This window comes from Phocoena phocoena, chromosome 19, assembly GCF_963924675.1.
Source record: "Phocoena phocoena chromosome 19, mPhoPho1.1, whole genome shotgun sequence".
Lineage (NCBI taxonomy): Eukaryota > Metazoa > Chordata > Mammalia > Artiodactyla > Phocoenidae > Phocoena > Phocoena phocoena.
Window position 1 is genome coordinate 27,152,183 of NC_089237.1, and position 18,654 is coordinate 27,170,836.

At 35.6% G+C, this 18,654-nt stretch overlaps 1 protein-coding gene across 1 annotated transcript in view; it reads right to left on the reverse strand.

The window, feature by feature from the left end:
- USP32 (ubiquitin specific peptidase 32) overlaps nt 1–18,654 on the reverse strand; it is a 142,714-nt gene that overhangs the window by 21,851 nt on the left and 102,209 nt on the right. The window contains exons 13-24 of the mRNA XM_065896813.1: nt 17,578–17,753; nt 16,798–16,938; nt 11,817–11,934; nt 8,484–8,638; nt 7,211–7,292; nt 6,248–6,322; nt 5,635–5,773; nt 5,226–5,331; nt 3,980–4,153; nt 3,009–3,183; nt 2,321–2,472; nt 946–1,057 (exon numbers count right to left, since the gene is read on the reverse strand). Coding sequence (XP_065752885.1) covers nt 946–1,057; nt 2,321–2,472; nt 3,009–3,183; nt 3,980–4,153; nt 5,226–5,331; nt 5,635–5,773; nt 6,248–6,322; nt 7,211–7,292; nt 8,484–8,638; nt 11,817–11,934; nt 16,798–16,938; nt 17,578–17,753 — 1,605 coding nt within the window. The remainder of the gene's footprint in view (nt 1–945; nt 1,058–2,320; nt 2,473–3,008; nt 3,184–3,979; nt 4,154–5,225; nt 5,332–5,634; nt 5,774–6,247; nt 6,323–7,210; nt 7,293–8,483; nt 8,639–11,816; nt 11,935–16,797; nt 16,939–17,577; nt 17,754–18,654) is intronic.

An 18,654-nucleotide genomic window follows, 5' to 3' on the forward strand; every position in this document is an offset into this window, starting at 1 on the left:
ATTAATTTCTCCATTCTTCTAGAAATGTTCTAAGATGGTAGTCCCAAGCCAGATGATGGGTTTTAAAAAAATTGTTTAACTTTTAAAAAAGACTATTTTTTAGGGCAGTTTTAGACTCAGTAAAATAAAGAGCAAGGTAGAGATTTCCCACCTGCTGCCTGCCCCCACCCAGCACAGCCTCCCCCAGTAGCAACCTGCCCCACCAGAGTGAAACATTTGTTACAACTGATGAAAGTCGCTGCTTTTTAAATTAAAATTAAATTAAAAGTGCATTTCCTCCCTTTGACTAGCCACATTTCAAGTGCTAAACAGTCCATGTGACTAGTAGATAACTCTACTGGATGGCAAAGATTACAGGAAGTTTTCCTCATTACAGAGAGTTCTATTGGACAGTGATGATAACCAAAAAGCAATGTTAAATCATCCACCAACCCAACCATCAGTACTATCTACCGAGTGCCAATGAGAGGAGCCTCATTCTCTCTGAAGCATGTTATAGTTGGGGAACGAATCTAACTGCCAACAGTATAAAGAGGAGAAAAACCCCACTAATGGCCAAAAAGACTCATTGGATGACCATATTAAATCACAGGCAATATTAGATAAAGATTCCTTTTTAGTCAAATTTATTATTTTGTTTTCTGACAGTACATTTCTCTCATATCATCTGTTACCATGTTAATATTAGATAAAAGAGTTGAAGGACATCTGAATTCCAGTGGTAGATTTAGCTAATAACTACCTATCTAACTTAGGTTCTCTGAATTTTAGGTTCCTCACCTATAAAATGAGGATTTGAGATAAATGATCACCAAGGTTTCCTTCAGGCTCCAAAATTCTTTTGCTCTAATATTTTTAGCCTAAACAAAAGCCTAAAAAGGATGACAACCCTTAGACTGTTATTCAAAGCTAAAATCATGAGAAGGAGCTCTAGTTCTATCTTACCTGTCTGTACTGGACTAGAAGCTGAAATTGGAGATCCAGGGACGGGAATTTCAAATGCACACAAAAATCCACTCACTGAGAGTCGTACTTTCTGGTTGTCCTGAGGGAAATTCTATAGAAAAAGAGGCGAGATGAGAAGGGGGAGATGTTTAAGATAAAATGGAGAATCATCTCTCTGATATATCTGAAGCAAATGTCTTAGATCCTTTTATCAGTAAAACAAATAAGATGCCCGAATAATTTCTCTAAAATAACTATAAATGAAAGCTTGATAAACTAAGTGAAAACTAACCTTCCTGACAAAACCATTATCCCCTTTCATAGGAGGGCAGTATGATGTGTATAATTGACTTCTTAAGTTTTGTCCGTCATTTCAAGAATCTAAACCCAAAATCCCCAGAGAGATCTCACCTCCGCATTACATATGAAAAAAAATGTCAAAGAGGTGGGAGTTTGTTCAGAAACCCCGAAGGTGAATATAAATAATACCAGTGGTAGGAGTTCAATTTAGGGTAGGCAATATATTTATTAAATTTCTTGTTTCTCCAGCTGCAAGAAGAAGTGATTTGTGTCACTTTGTCTTTACTCTTTAATTTCTTAGTGTGTTGAAAGGCCAGATATATATATTCATAAATAAGTACTAAAAGAACACATTTGTACATATATAAAATACTTTAAGAATTCCAGCAATAGTGGTAATACAGAAGAGCTGTTAGGTGTAGCAGCAGCAGTCACTGGGGGTAAATCTAGACTGTAGTGACACAGCTAGATCACTCCATATAGGTAGCTTTGGGCTTACATATTTCCCTTCTTTAAAGATACCACCATTGGGACTTCCCTGTGGTCCAATGGTTAAGACTCTGTGCTTCCACTGCAGGGGACACGGGTTCGATCCCTTGTAGGGGAACTAAGATCCTGCATGCCATGCAATGTGGCCAAAATAATAATAATAATAAAAATACCACTGTCATTATTACTCTTTTATTCTGGTAGACAACTCTTTTTTTTTTTGCGGTACGTGGGCCTCTCACTGTTGTGGCCTCTCCCGTTGTGGAGCACAGGCTCCGGACGCGCAGGCTCAGCGGCCATGGCTCACGGGCCCAGCCGCTCCGCGGAATGTGGGATCCTCCCGGACCAGGGCACGAACCCGCATCCCCTGCATCGGCATGCGGACTCAACCACTGTGCCACCAGGGAAGCCCCTGGTAGACAACTCTTTTAAGTTTCTTCCAGAACGAAAAACTTCACAAATTTTTTTCCAGTTTTTGTTGTGTTTTATTATCTCCCTTGGTCATTTGACACAATAATTAATTGAGAAAACTGTGATCTTTGAAGGATGGAATCAAGAGTTTCCTAAAAAGAACAGCTAATATCACCTTTATGTTGGAACCATGTACTTCTGCAAGAAGGATTTGTTCTGATTTAAGTCCACAGAGATCGCTCAGCTGTTTTTTTAAACCTGTGTACTTTTCATCCATATTCAGTCTTAGTCCATACCGTACAGGGGTAGTACCATCCAATGTAATAACTAGTAAAGAGAAAAGATTTTTTTACCAGTAAAATTCAGGTTTCATTGAAAGCTTTACAATGTGTGTGTCTGTGTGTGTGTGAGAGAGAGACTTGGAAATAGCAAACATTTCAGTCTAGAATTTTAATTTTATATGTAAACACTACGACAGATGGTGCTTAAAGATAATCTTAAGTAAAATCATTATTTTTTGAATATTCATCTGATACAGAAGTGTGAGTGGCTTTGCAAGATTTTAAAGAGAGTTCCTGGCACATTTGAAACTGACAGAAGACTCAATGGGCACAAAAATGGACCCATATTCCAAGTCTTTCAAACCTCAAATCATGCCTGAAATTAGACTGTTAAATTGTAACATGCTCACAACACTGAAAACCAACTAACACCAATAAAATTAAAAAAAAAATTATAACATGCTGACTACCAATCTTTATGAGAACGCATTATACACAAATGACTATACTTACAAATTCAGGCTGCTTGAATAAGGTAAAAGACAATGGAATTAAATAATTTTTCATAACTTTGCAACCCACCTGTTATTTCTAAGTGCATATAACTGTCCATCGGTAGTGGCAAAGACAAAAAATTGAAAGGGTCAAATCGGACACTTATATGCCCACATGTCTTGCATTTGACTTGGGACCTTAGCTGCCCGTGGAACAAATCCACAACTATTGATCTATTTCTCCTCAGATGGTTGTCCCAGGCCTAGCAAGAAAAATGATTAGAGAAATTTTTTATCTCCCCAAATTCAAAGAAAATGGTTAAATATATTAGATCTAAATGTCAAGAATATAATCCTTAAAAAATAAAAGCTTTATGCCTACAAATTTACAAGTCAGGTATGTAATTTAAAATATATTGTCTACTGAGATAGTAGAGAAATACATAAAATACTTCAAGAATTCTGGCAACAGTGGTAACATAGAAGAGCTGCCAAATGTAGCAGCAGCACTCACTGGGGTAAATCTAGACTGTAGTGACATAGCCAGATCACTCTGTATAGGCAGCTTTGGGCTTACATATTTCCCTTCTTTAAAAATACCACCATCGGGACTTCCCTGGCGGTCCAGAATAGAATGTGATTCTTTCTGCTCAATCTATAACGTATTAAATTCAGATGGAAAACCCTATTTTTTTCTTTCTTCTTACCATGGTAACAATGATGAGTTCTTTGTCCATTAAAAAGCGGATAAAATATGCCTATTGGTCACTGTATACATTACTTTAGCAATTATGGGGATTCCTAAATTTCTACTGAATGATTATTCCTACATCCTCTCCCCCAAATTTACATTGAAGAGGAAACACTTTTCTATTTTCATTAAAGATGCTTTGTTTTAGGATTATTGCACAAGAAATAAGCAGAGAAATGTAAATTCCTTCATTTTCGCAGTAAAATTCTGACCGCAGAATAGTTTAGTTAGCATTAAGTTGTGCAACACGCATTTGTGGTCAGAATATTTTATCTATTGCTTACATTAGAAACTCAAGACTGACAAACCTCTGCAGCTACTTCCCAGTCTGGTCGGCCATCACTGTCCTTTAGTTCCACATATGGCTTCTCATGGACTCGGTTGAGATCTTCATGAAGACCATCCAAGAGAAAAGCCAGAAGTTCTTGGGAGTCTTGTTGCTGGAACCCATTAAACCTGGGAGCATATTTTGCTATGGTCCACTATAAATATAAGAGGAATCAAACTCATTATTTGCTATCTCATAAAGTTTAGAATGAACATGCCCATAATTCTATCAGAGGCATTAGAAGAAGATACGTAGTATAGTATTTAGTCTGTCTCTATTTCAGCAAACATATTTTGGATAATCATGAAATCTTTCTAATCTTAATCTCAAATGATGCTCCCTCCCCCAGCCCCCAAAAAGTATTATGGCCAATCCTATGTACTGGTTTAGCATCATATAAGCAAACAGTTCTTAAGGTACATAGCTATTTAAGATACAAGATGGAAATATTAAAATAGCATTTGCTCACATTGGAAGATTCCCTTTTATAATGTTTTCTTTTACAGTTAGCTTTTCTGGTCTTGTTGTATCCTAGCTTTTATTATTAGAGGCAGAATAGCCTCATGTTCAACTGTGAGGACTTAGTAACTAGCTTGCAACCTTGGACAAGCTATTTGACTGCTATGAGTCTTAGTTTCCTGAGCCATAAAATGTGGATAATAATGTTGCTTTATACTGCAGGGCCATTTAGAAGATTAAACGAGTTAATACATAATTATTACAGTGGCTGGTAATCCTAACATCAACTAGAATTCACTGCATATGATATTAATGTCAAATTTGTATCCATTAAATTACATTCTTTCTTTCTGCTCCTTTTTAAAATTCTACAGATAGAAGTAATTATCTTAGTGATGTTAAAAATGTATTGAGTATCATTAATTAGACTCAGGTCTACCTTGCAGTTAGAATACTGCTAATAGTGAAGGATTAAGAAAGAAAGGCTTACTGTATATACAAGTAAAATACCTGATAAATTAGTAAAATGAATGACATCCCAAATTTAGACTATACTTTTGATCTTTTTCTACCCAGTATGTCTATAGTAGTATTTTGCATATATGTGAAGAAGTAAAAGTATCTGACATCCAGTTTATGCCTTGTGAAGGACCCAAAAACATTACACTAAAACTAAAAAGCTAAATATAAATAACATGTAGAGAAAAATAATTACTTAAATAACTGCTTAGGACTTAAATACCTTTATATTATTTTAACATGCTTACCCGAAGCTTTAATGGGGCAACATTCTTCTGAGTTCCACTCCAAAGTTCCTGTACTAAATCCCCATAGCATTTAGCCATATGCCCCTTCATACCAATGGGATTTGTCCTAGAAGTTTGAGAGGAAAATTCGTTGCCAAAGATTCTTATAAATCACAATCATGTGGACACAGAAATGCCTAGAGTCTGTTTCCTCACATCAAAATATCTTTTCAAAATAAGAGAAGTAGCATTTGGTCCTTACTTCACGCTTAATAGGGCAAATAAGACTTTTCTCTTAAGACTTAAGAGTCTTAAGACTTAAAAGTCTTAAGACTTTTCTCCCCCAGGGTGAAGAGAGAGGAGATTTAGGTAATATTGCGTTCATAGCAAAGTTATAAAAGTTAAGAGCCAATGACTCAAGGAAGATTACCTGTTGAGTTCATAAAGATGTCTCCCTGAGATAAAATACTGTGTCAGTGGCTGTGTGTTACTAACACACTGGATGCTTGAGTTCATGAAGCATGTGTTTCCCAGGTTACTCAGACCTGTGGCCCCCTTTTCTGTCGGAACTGGAACAAACAACATGAGAACGGAAGCCTAGCTGTAGCAAGATGTCATGACCAAACAGTTATTTGTATTCAATTCAATGATTTTTATAACTCTTCTAATCAATTAAATGGAGTTAATATTCCTCTATTGGGTCTTGCAATGCTAAGTAGAGGCTTTTTAATGGAGCATCATCGGCAATCATGATAATCTATGCTCATTTGTAATCTAGAAGCAGCAGTGATTCTCTTTAATTGTTATGATCGTTTTTTAGAGTTCAAACAATTCTCTCCTAGAATTATGTCTTTCAAAATATATAAATTACTTAATTGCATGGTTAGAAAGAAATTTGATGCTTCAGGAAAAAGAAAAATAAGAGGGGGCCTAATCACTTTTGAGCTAGAAAGCTACAAGTTGTTAACACTTCAATAGTTGAGAGAAGGAAAAATAAAAGAATAATTTTAAGATTGTTTAAAAATAATACACTGTAGACTTACCCTTGTGTCTATCTATTTTACTACTGTTTGCTATAAAGGACATTTCTTCAGGCCAACTCATATCTTTGTTGCGAACTGGAAAAACAGAGACAGCAATGTGTTAATTTCTTATCTATTCAAATCACACCCACTAAATTGCTTCTGTTAAAAAAAAAAGTGCTTATTTCTAAATCAGAAACTGAAAAAAAAATCAAGTTAATTTTAGTAATTGCCTCTGAAACCATTCCAATTCTTTACACTGGAGACTTTATTGGTTAGAATTAATTAGTAAGCTAATCTCTAAATTACATACCTGAAGTAAAATTATACTCAACCATCTATAGAAGGAATTAAAGTTCTTAAACTTAATACATTGGAACTATTACAATGCTTTCTTAAATTGTGACAACTGCCAGAGTAATCTATTCATTTTAATACAAAGGCAGCTAGGAATGTTTCATGAATCTTTTTTTTTTTTTTCCCCGTGTCCCCTGCATCAGCAGGTGGACTCTCAACCACTGCGCCACCAGGGAAGCCCTGTTTCATGAATCTTGATGAGAAAAGACACACTAAGTTTTCAATGATGTGTGCATGCCAGTGTGTAAATCTATGCTTATGTTGGTGAATGACTAGTGTTGACTAATGAAAAGCCTGTACCACTAACTGCTGCAAGAAAGTCTCCTGACAAAGAGGCAGCTTGAAAATTTTAAGGAGCTATAAACTTATAACTGAATTCACTTGTTTTTACCCACTGTTTCCACCCTTTCCAGCCAATGAATGTAGACATGTTTTTCTCTTAAAGCAATATAAATAGTATTACATTACAGTAGGATTACATAAGGGTTTAATGGGTTTTCTTTACTATATAGAATATAGTGATCAAATACCAGTTGGAAAAACTATAAAATCGATTATCAGTGAGTAATTCAATCTTTAAATTCTTCCCCTAAAAATCTAATACAAATGCATGCTTCCATCTTGTACCTTCAATTACCAAGTGCTGCTCATCCTGGATTTTCAAATATTCCAATCTATGATCCTCATCATCCAGAAGAGTGAGGTAATTCTGTATATGGAGGAGGAAATGTTTTGTTAATTTAATTACTAAACATGAAACAAATACGGAAATAAAAATGAATGACAATTAAAAACATCCTTGTAGTTACATAACTCGTGACAGATATTTAGCATATTATAGTTATTCAGAAATGCTTATAATTTTGGTGGCAAAATGAGGGAAAGACAATGTATACTTTGTAAACACATACTTTATGTCTCTAAAAAAGTTATATAGGATTTGGGGGAGACCAGAAAAGACTCATCACACATCAAACCAAAATTCATTGAGATTTAGATTTTCTGAACAGCTTATAGAAAAGAAGTTTTTTTTAGTATCTAGTATGAAATTCAGTAAATGTGCTTGTGGTCAAGATGGAACTTGATTATTTACTAGGAACTGAAAATGTAAAACCAAATGTCATGCAATAGAATTATACATTTTTGTTGATGCTCACCCTGTCTAAAGTGCTCAGAAAATGAATACATTTAATTCTTACAACTATCCTAAGGGAAATACTATTATTTTCCCCATTTACTCATGAGAAAACTGTGACACAGAGTCAAGGGACTTGCCCTTGGTTATTCAACTAACAGGTGTGAGGGTCAAGATTTAATCCGTGGCAGTGTAGCTCCAGGACCTCTGCTCTTAACTTATTATACAACTGGTCACCTCTCAATGGTGACCAAAGGAGGATGTAAGAAAGAAGGAACTAGGGAATAAAGAACTGGTTAAAACTACTTATGATCCAATTTCAGAGTATTAATGGAAATATATTGCATGTGTTAGGAAGAATATATAAGCAATTAACAGCACTGCATCTGAGGAGAACGGAAGATAGGGGTCAGAGGATGGAAAGGAAGAATTTTCACTACATACTTTTGTATTGTTTGAATTTTTTTAACATCTATATAAGTTATTTTAAGACAAATCAAAAATAAACTATTTGTTAAAAAATGATATTTGCTGTTACTTTACAATAATAATCTTTACAAGATGGTACTGTCCATGACTGTTACTATGGGTTTCAGATGACAAATATCTACATGTATGCATCCAGTAATTTAAAAGTTGAAGTTTCCACTGCGATTCCAAGACATGGCTTTCAGAACAATTAGTGTAGATAAAAATAACCCATACTTATGAAACATGGATTGAACACTTAATCAGGACTTTCCTTGACTCCAACATGTCTCTTACCTCACTGTTGTATAGCCATAGGCGCATATCCTCCTCTTTGATGCGCAGCCTCTGAGATAGATATTCATGAATTTCCTTGATGGTCTGCATTCGACTAAAACAGCCTGTATAGGCTAAGACCCGCTTTAATGGTGCATTCGGAGAAGGTACATTTCCTATGGTCACAGTAGTCACAGTAAGGAAAAACGCAGATGTAAAAAAAAAAAAAAAAAAAAAAAAAAAAAAAGCACCCCTCTCAGCAATGGGGACCATACTATTTTTGGACATGATGAGAAATGAGAGTTACAGATTTAATAATTTTATAAATTAAGACGCTTTAAGAGAAAGCTTTAAAATGAAGATAGGAGAACTAAGTGTCTTAGAGTAAGCCTTAACTTTGAAAGGAAGAACAACAAAATTAGAGGCCCAAATAATTGGCCGTATCTGGATCCCAAGAAGACTGGCAAATATCAACGGGCATCCGTATCTAGGCTGCCCTCAGCTGAGTCACACTCAACAGCAAAATCAAAACTCAGTGTAAGAATGGGGAAGATAAAATGGGGCTGGATTTGAATTCCACAGATAGATAATTGGATTTACCTGATCTACTTTCTTAAAATAAACTGTCTTTGAGTTACTAATCACATCACTCTCATTAAGTAGCCCAGTTACTTAGCACACTGGTACAATTACACAAGAATTGTTACTTGTACTTAGAATTCTAAGTAGGCATAGATGTTACTTGGCCAAACAAAGCTTTAAAGTGAAGCCAAGAAACTTCCCATGACAAAAAAATTGCCCTATTGAAAGGTAGTAAGGGGGGAATCATATGGCCTACCCACCCGAAAAGAGAAAAGCAGACATGACCTTGAATTCTTGAAGGGCTCAAGGTGGAAACAAAAAGAGGCAATAAGAGGAAAGAGTGAATAGTGAAGGAAGAATATATCAAGTCTAACCACGTACTTCAAAAGAAAAGGGTGATAAAATGACAAGAGATTATGGAAATCAAAAACAGGTTGCTAAAACAATCTGCTAAACCCTGGGTAACTACTCAGCCAAAAATCTAGACAAAAGCTGTAGCTTAAAATGGTCATCTCTGCCTATGGGAGGTTATAGTTTACTGAGCAACCCAAAACCAAAATACACTTAACATATCAATATAATCCGTGAAGGGTACAATTATACACTCGAGGTAGTTTTCCATCCATTCAATGGTGACTTAGCTTTTTTCCTCCCATTAAATGTGCTCTGAGTCTTTACCTACTAAACAGAGGAGAAAAGTACTGGCATCATCTACTTTTTCAGAGCTTCCAAGAATTAACTCACCTAAAATAAGCTGAAAAATCATCTAACAATGACTTCTTGTCTGTTGAAAAGGCTACAATTAAGTCATTGTTAACTGTGGCAAGGTTTGTATACCTGTCATTCCAAAAGGAATAAAAGAGCCTAGTAAACAGCTGTGATAAATTGAGTAATGAGAAAGATGAAAACCACGTTATGGAGAACAAACCCAACCATGATCAATTTTTAAACATCTAGCAAGGCAAATCATTTACTATCAGCAAGCAAAGGATAATCCCTAGAAGAAAACAAAAGAGCAAATTTCTCCAAAAACACATCAGAGGATTAGTTATAAGATTACAGCAAGAAAGCATATTTTTATAAACTTCAAAGTGATTAAGATTGATTTCACAACTAATTAGTAAGAAACAAATTTCAAATTAAGAACAAATTTGGAGTATAATAACTACCCAGTTCTAGGATTCAGAAGCATTTGCAAGTGCAATGTCCAAGTCAACTTCTATTGTCCTTAAGCCACATAAGAAATTTATTTGAATTCTAGACAGTTTTTGTAGCATAGCTCATTAAGCAGGCAGCCACTTATTATACATAATTTCGTGCTTTTGAATAGCACCAACAAATCTAGTGGAATTTACAGAAGCAGCAAAAATCTAGGATCAGCACAAGAGTTACAAAGAATACTTACTAAAAGCGCAACAACACATCTTGCCTCTCATGTTATCTTTCAAAGAGAATTGAAAAAGATATGTACTAAGGGTACCATGGGAGCAAGGCAAATACTATTATTATTCAATGGAAAATTAAATTAAGAGTGTTTCAGAGAGATTCTTATTTCACTGTTCCTTGATTTTAACGTGTTCCAAGACAAAGTTTGATTAGGCAGAGGCCACTGCTTTGCTATAATTCTTACCAAACAGTATGTGTAAGAATCTCCATATACTATCTGAATACAACCTTTAATGAAGATATAAAACTACTCTATTACATTTCAAGGGAGGGATGACACTTCATAGGGTTGGTTTGGGTTCAAAGGTAGTTCTTTCATATTAAGTTATATTAATTATAACATCATTCTGGCATTGTTAACACAGTGTGGGACTTTGTGTAAATGGACGAACTCATTATTTTTGCTGAAGAAGAACTATTTCAAATATTTGCAAGGCAAAAGCATTGAGCAAGTCCAGGCCATCAATAAAATTTAACCTCATAGATCAGCTCGGTGCTTTGTGGCCACCTAGAGGGGTGGGATAGGGACGGTGAGAGTGAGATGCAAGAGGGAGGAGATATGGGGATATGTATATGTATAGCTGATTCACTTTGTTAGAAAGCAGAAAGTAACACACCATTGTAAAGCAATTATACTCCAATAAAGATGTTAGAAAAATAAAATTTAACCTCACAGAGAAATCAAAAGGGAACTTTTTGCATGTATTACATTAAAACGAGAACTTATATGTCATTTTGATAGGCTTGATGTTTTTGAAAGAAAATGTGTCAATTTCATTTTCAAAAAGGTATCTTTTCCTTTGTATTATCTGTCTGTTATAAAGGCTCCTTGGACCTAGTATGAGAAATGTATCATGTTTTGTTAAAAAAAACCAAAAAACAAACAAAAAAAGATGATATTGCCAAAGAAATTACTGCTTAGAAATTTGAGTGGAGTTGAAAAGACCAGTCATTGACTGGCAGACTCTAATTTAGGTCCAGCACATAATTTCCAATGTCTTGTTCTCAAAGAAACAAAATAAATAAAATTTACTTCTACGTATTATCTTTGTATGTTTACAAGCCAAAAAAGGGAACAACACTTCTCAGTTTGCTGCTGAGATTTTGCCTCTACCCTATCTAGTTCTTGCGCATGACCGTAGATCTAAGCCCCACAAGTGATTTACTGATTCTGTATGAAAACAGATGAAAATGTGTATTAGTACAGTGGCACCAGACTATGAGCAAATTGGTTTCTATTTTTTTAAGGAAATGCATGGTATTCTTGCTGCATTCTTAAGTTACCTCTTGGTAAATGCTGAGGAAACATTCTCAGGCTCATCATACCCATATTCACCCAGATGTTAGACTGCTGTGTCCGAGTGGCAGGCTGCTGTCTCAGGAAGAGAAGATAGCGAGGAAATAATTCCAGCTCTGGGATTTCTGTCTTGCTATTCTTGATTACCTATTGTTTTAAAAGACATAAAGTGATCACTATAAAAGAAACAAAACTTGCCTTTTCTTTTTTTTTGCAGTACGCGGGCCTCTCACTGTTGTGGCCTCTCCCGTCGCGGGGCACAGGCTCCGGACGCGCAGGCTCAGCGGCCATGGCTCACGGGCCCAGCCGCTCTGCGGCATGTGGGATCTTCCTGGACCGGGGCACGAACCCATGTTCCCTGCATCGGCAGGCGGACTCTCAACCACTGCGTCACCAGGGAAGCCCAAAACTTGCCATTTTTTACCTAATTTCTTAGATTTATTTTTAAACTAAAATGTTCAATAGGTTCACTGCCTATATTTCAATTAGATTACAGAAATTCACAGGTTTAAATTACATGGGTTTAAAGACCCTCAGCCTCCTGCACCTTAATCCATTTTTCAGGATTAGGATTCCTGGTGGGTATTTTCTCCCCTTTCATTTAAAAGCAAGTAACAGAAAAATTAAGGGGAAAAAAATCTTAAATATTATCTACAATTCTAGCACTCTCACACCATAACTCTTTTCACTTTTACATATTTCATACATATAAATGATGGTATTTTAAAGGACAAATTCTTAGGAATGGAGTTAATAAAAAAGTACGAAAGTATTCATGTCGTTAATACATAAGTCATAGTGCCACCCAAAATGTAGCAATATTCCCAGAAATGTATGAATGTATTACTTTCACAAAAACTTATCACTGGACATAATTTAAAGATACCCCATTTCTGGGCTTCCCTGGTGGTGCAGTGGTTAAGAACCTGCCTGCCAATGCAGGGGACACCGGTTCGAGCCCTGGTCCAGAAAGATCCCACGTGCCGTGGAGCAACTAAGCCCGTGTGCCACAACTACGGAGCCTGCAAGCCACAACTACTGAACCCACGTGCCACAACTACTGAAGTCCACGCACCTAGAGCCCATGCTCCGCAACAAGAGAAGCCACTGCAATGAGAAGCCCATGCACCGCAACAAAGAGTAGCCCCTGCTTGCCACAACCAGAGAAAGCCCGTGTGCAGCAGCCAAGACTCAATGCAACCAAAAATAAATAATAAATAAAATTAAAAAACAAACCCCATTTCTTTAATACATATAAAGAATATTATAAATTTGCTTAAAATTTTATTTCTTGTATTTGTAGTGAGAACAAAAATGTTTCCAGGTAAAAATTTACTCTCTATGTGTTTTATGTAACTGGACTGTTCATATATTTTTTGTCTATGATTAAAAAAACTAAATTGGATGTACAAAACTGGAAGTCACACTGTTGAAACAGGATTTTTCAGTAATCTCTCTAATAACTTGCTTGCTAGCCCCAAAACACAGGAAAACATATTACCAAAGTAGTGCTTTAAGAGTTTTAACAGTAGCACCTTATCAATTTAGCATTCCAAAAGGATAGCAGGGTCAACACTCAAACTCTTTAAAACATAAAATCTTACAGAATCTTTAACAGTCTCAAGTGATTGGGCTTTGTTTCATTTCCTTTTGCCTGAGTAACCAATATATTCTGCAGCAGAGCATTTTTTAATATCAAGAGGGGGCAGTAAAGAGCCAGATAAAAACAATGCTACAAACCAAACCTATTAAAATTATTCTACATGTTCTGATATGCTATAGTATGGTACTAGGAAAGCTGCACTTAGGAGCTTTTTCAACTCCTATTTAAAGCAGTAAAAGGAGCTCTCCCTGACACTGGAGGAAAACAAAGTCTGTCCACTTCTAGAGAGTCACTGATAGCTGCAAAGCCAACAGTAAAATTCTCTTATGATTTCAGTTTAACTGTGATTTTGGGAAAGATCAATAATTCTGCATCTACAGTCGTTAGGCTACATAAAAACCATACTTTTGGCAGAATCTGAAATGACAAAGAAGTAATTTTTATAATCTGTAGCTTGCTTTCCAAGATAAGTGATTTTGTGAGCAAATTACAGATTAACAAATTCTTATACATACAGGCACAATCATACATAAATACATATTTATTTACATTTTAATTATTCTTGTATATGAACTTATTAACTTCAACCATAACCGGCAAACAACAGATGCAATTCCATTTACAGGAATTTACCTTAAAGAGATCATCACAATGTTTAGAAAGAGACTATTCACCAGAAAATTGTTTTTTGTTTTTTGTTTTTTTTTCAGTCGTGTGGTGCAGCACACAAGATCTTAGTTCCCCGACCAGGGATTGAACCTGTGCCCCCTGCATTGGGAGCACAGAGTCTCAACCACTGGACTGCCAGGGAAGTCCCAGAGAATTGCTTTAAACAACTAAAATCTAGAAGCAAACTAAAAGTCCATCAGTGGTGATTGGTTAATTGTGATTTATGTACATATGCATGTGTATGTAATAAATTAAGGAACAGTACGCAATTATTAAAAATAATGGTATAGATCTAAATTTATTAGCCTAAAAAGATATCAATAGCATCTATCTTAGACTTAAAATAGCAGATCACAAGACATCAAGTATAATATGATTCAATTTCATTAAATTATCTATACATATTTGTATATGTATATGAATAGGCACAGAGGAATGTTTGGAAAGATGAACACCAAAATGTTAATAGTAATTATCTCTTAAGTAGTAGGATATGGTAGATATGGTATGCTTTTTATTTTCTTCTTTATTTTTTCTATATTGCTTAATTTGTTATCATTGAGCTTGTACATGTGCAAATTAAATAAAGCTATTTTTTTAATGGTATGATTTATGTAAAAATGAAAGTATTTATTTTTAACCTTGCTGTAGCAAATATATTTAGTATTCTTTAACTTGAAACACCATATTCTAAATGTTTTTACAGCAATTTTTCCTGAATCAGGGAAATTTATCTTATTTAGAGGTAAAAAAATATTATCAAGCCAGCAACTGAAGCTTTCATGTAGTAAAATTACTACTTATTTAAACTAATATTTATCTGACATCAATGTTAAAAAACATGATCTTTTGTGAGGCTCCAAAAAAACTTGTTTAATAATTATAATGATGATGGTGATGATAGTAGCAACAGGCAAAATTTATTGATCATTTACTATAAATCAGGTGCTGTGCTAATCATATATATTATTTACTTATCAGAACAGCTCTAATGAGGTAGATATTATTGTTATCACCATTTTACAGATGAGGAAACTAAGGTTTAGAGATTAGAACACTGGTAATCTGAATTCAGGCAGACTCCAAAACATCAAACTCACTCACTCACTCACTCACTCACTCACTCACTCACTCACTCACTCTATCTATCTGCCTACCTACCTACCTACCTATCCATCCAACACAATTATCACAATGATTCTCCTACAGACATAGAATATTAGATCCGCCTTTGCCAATGCAGGGGACACGGGTTCGATCCCTGGTCTGGGAAGATCCCACATGCCTCGCAGCAACTAAGCCTGTGTGCCACAACTATTGAGCCTGTGCTCTAGAGCCCATGAGCTACAACTACTGGGCCCACACCCTGCAACTACTGAAGCCCGCGTCCCTAGAGCCCGTGCTCCGCAACAAGAGAATCCACTACACCACAAAGAAGAGTAGCTCCTGCTCGCTGCAACTAAAGAAAGCCCGCGCCCAGCAATGAAGACCCAATGCAGCCATAAACAAACAAACAAATAAATAAATAAATTTATTTAAAAAAAAAAGAATATTAGAGCAGGAAAGTCCCACCAGAAATTAAGTGATTAACTCAAGGACTATCCCACCCCCCAATAAATAAAGAATATAATATGTATGTAAATGTATCTATGTATATTCATATTTATATATATCTACCTAGGAGTTCTGTTGACAAATACAGTAGAAACCTTTTGGAGCCAACAAACACAAACCCTAAATTCCTGATTGTGATTTAAACATAATTTTTAATAAACATAATTATTAATAACTCAAAAGCATTATCAAAATTATAGAGTACGGACATATAGCAGACTTTTACTCTTTTTGGACGTGATCTAAGCTACTATATCTTATCCATGGAAAACCTTTCTGGTATAAAAGTGTTCTTGGACATTATACAGGGAGAGTGTTTCTTGATACAGTAAAAGAGTCTTCTTATAAAGTATTTTACTGTGTCAGTAATGTGAAGAGTATTCAGGGCAATGAGTACTGCTGTTTACTGTATAAGTAGAACAAATAATGTTGAATAGTTAACTCACTAATATTTTGATATTACAAACTCCAAGCCCTTTAAATTGCTGTAGAGCATTTTACTTATGCTCTAAATGACTCATTCTAGTAATGGCAACAATCAGAATTCACTAGCTTTGAGTTCTTTTTATTATATGTTGTGATCTTTTATATGTTCCTCCTTCAAAAAGACAAACCACAAAAATCCACCAACAGCTACAAGATGAATCCAATCCCTAACTGGATGCCTGTGTGGTTAATGGGAGTAACAGTTTTAGAAGTAACCTCTGTACCACTTCCTCTATATTCACTGAACTTTTTGGCACTGGCTCTCAGACTTCTGCTCCAGTCTGAGTTCTGCATTATCTTAATGGTTATGTTTATGTGGATGACTTATTTAATAGACTAGCCTCATAATTCCTTGACTCTATTTAGTCCAGTGACTATTTCCTTCACTCCATATAAGTCACCCACTCCCAAAGGAACATCATTGTATGGTTGGTACCTAATGTAGTGCTCAATAAATGTATGAGTAAATGAATGAATATGAAACAACCTAAAATTCATTCAGCTAATTTGAACAGGTACTGAATACTCTGCTACCATGGGTAAGAACTAATTTGTGGATAGTGAGGTTCACATAAAAAATTAATAGAAGACCCCATCTATAATTGCTCCTTATATAAGGCAATATTGGCTATACTTACAGGTCTAGGTAAGGCCAGGTTTGCTCCATACCAATGATAAAGTGCTCTCCATACAGGTTCTGGAACCATTTCATAATCTCTTCCATGAATCAGCTGTGGGGTTCGTTTTAATCGTCCTCCTTCTAGTGTTAATGATGTAGCCTTAGAAAGAATGGAATGTAAATGTTGATTTTTTCTTTTTGGCTGCACCTTGCAGCTTTCAGGATCTTAGTTCCCAGACCAGGGATGGAACCCGGGCCCACGGCAGTGAAAGTGTGCAGTCCTAACCACTGGACTGCCAGGGAATTCCCCCAAATTTTGATTTTTAAAATTGCAGTCTCTTGTGTTTTAACAAAACCTAGACACAAAACCTAGAATAAACGCATCACTACTCAGTTTCATGTCACTAGAAAAAAATGAATTTTCTAAAAGATTTTTATTTTGAACTTTCAAAATAAACTAAGAAATGAAACTCAAGGCAAATCATTTGAAAAAAGTCACTGGAACATTTGGAAATAATAAAAGTTTTCACAGACTTCTTTCCAACAGTAAAAAATATTATTTTGAAAAAAAAATCCACATACACATGAAACTACATTTTTACAGTAGCTGTCCTAAGTAAGAAAAACATTTCTAAGGATCACTAAACTGCTTCTACACAAGTACTAAGTCATGAAATATTCTCACAGAAACATTTCCATCTACGACAGGTTAATAAAATGAATCACAGACATTTTCTATGTGCTAAAATCTGTAGAATGAAATTTATTAGCAACTTGAAAGAGATGTCAAATTACTTACCTTTACTGGTTCTTGAGTTACTAGTGGCTGGTTATCAATAGCCCCTGGTTTCTGAGGATTGAGGTGCAACAAAATATTCCCACTGGTTCCTAGTAAACACTGGTTGTTATTGTCAGAAGTGTTATGTTGTCGAGCAAAGCACATATCTGCCCCTGGTGTGGCAGAATACAGAAAGCCTGTAAGGAAAAAGAAGATGGAATCTCTTTATTTTATTATACATAAATAGGCTTGAATATACAAACTCAATGTCCATGTATTAGGTTAATGTTATTATTCTGTGGTCAGGTCAGTACAGGGTTAGATTCTGATGAATTCTGTAGAAGATAGGAATTAGAGAGGTATTCCTTTCTGGACAATACCTAGTATAACACTAGGTAGAATAAAAGCTTTGAAAATTGTTACCAAATGAACGTTTGGCCAGACTCCTAGAATATCTAATAATTCACAAGAATTATATGTCCTCTTCCTTTCCTCTGATAGGAAAGGAAGAAATACAGTCAAGTAGCTGGGCTCTCACATATCTTCCCTTAATTCTTCTCTTCCACCTGCAAAGGTTCTTGGTAGATAATGGTGATAACAAGTCTCTAAACCAAAGGGAAGGAGCTAAAACAAGAACCCCAACAGAGGGTGCTGGGAGGGAAGAAACTGTTCCCTAATAAATCTATTTGAAAGGAAGGCATGAATGTCACAATAGAAAAATACACACAGGAAAATGACTGATGGTAACTTAGAGTGGTGAACCCCAGTGGTATCTTAAGGTATTTCAACTCTCAACCACATGTTAATCTCAGGTAAACCTTCTAGCCATCATTTACTTTGAAACTTGTATCTGTGGTACGGCTCAGCATGTGTATAGCACAGATTATACAGAGTGAGCATATATCAAAAAGGATCTTAGGGAGGGTCAAGAAACAATCTTAGTGTGAAAGCTGATCAGAGAGAGCACTTCTAGGACTGCTAAGTGATCTCTGTAATGTCAGATGGTGAAAAAGAAGCAGTAGATTCTACAAAGAGTTTTGTAGAGAAAATGCTAACTCTGTCCAATTTGCCTTCTCCCTCCACAGAAAAGAAGAAAGA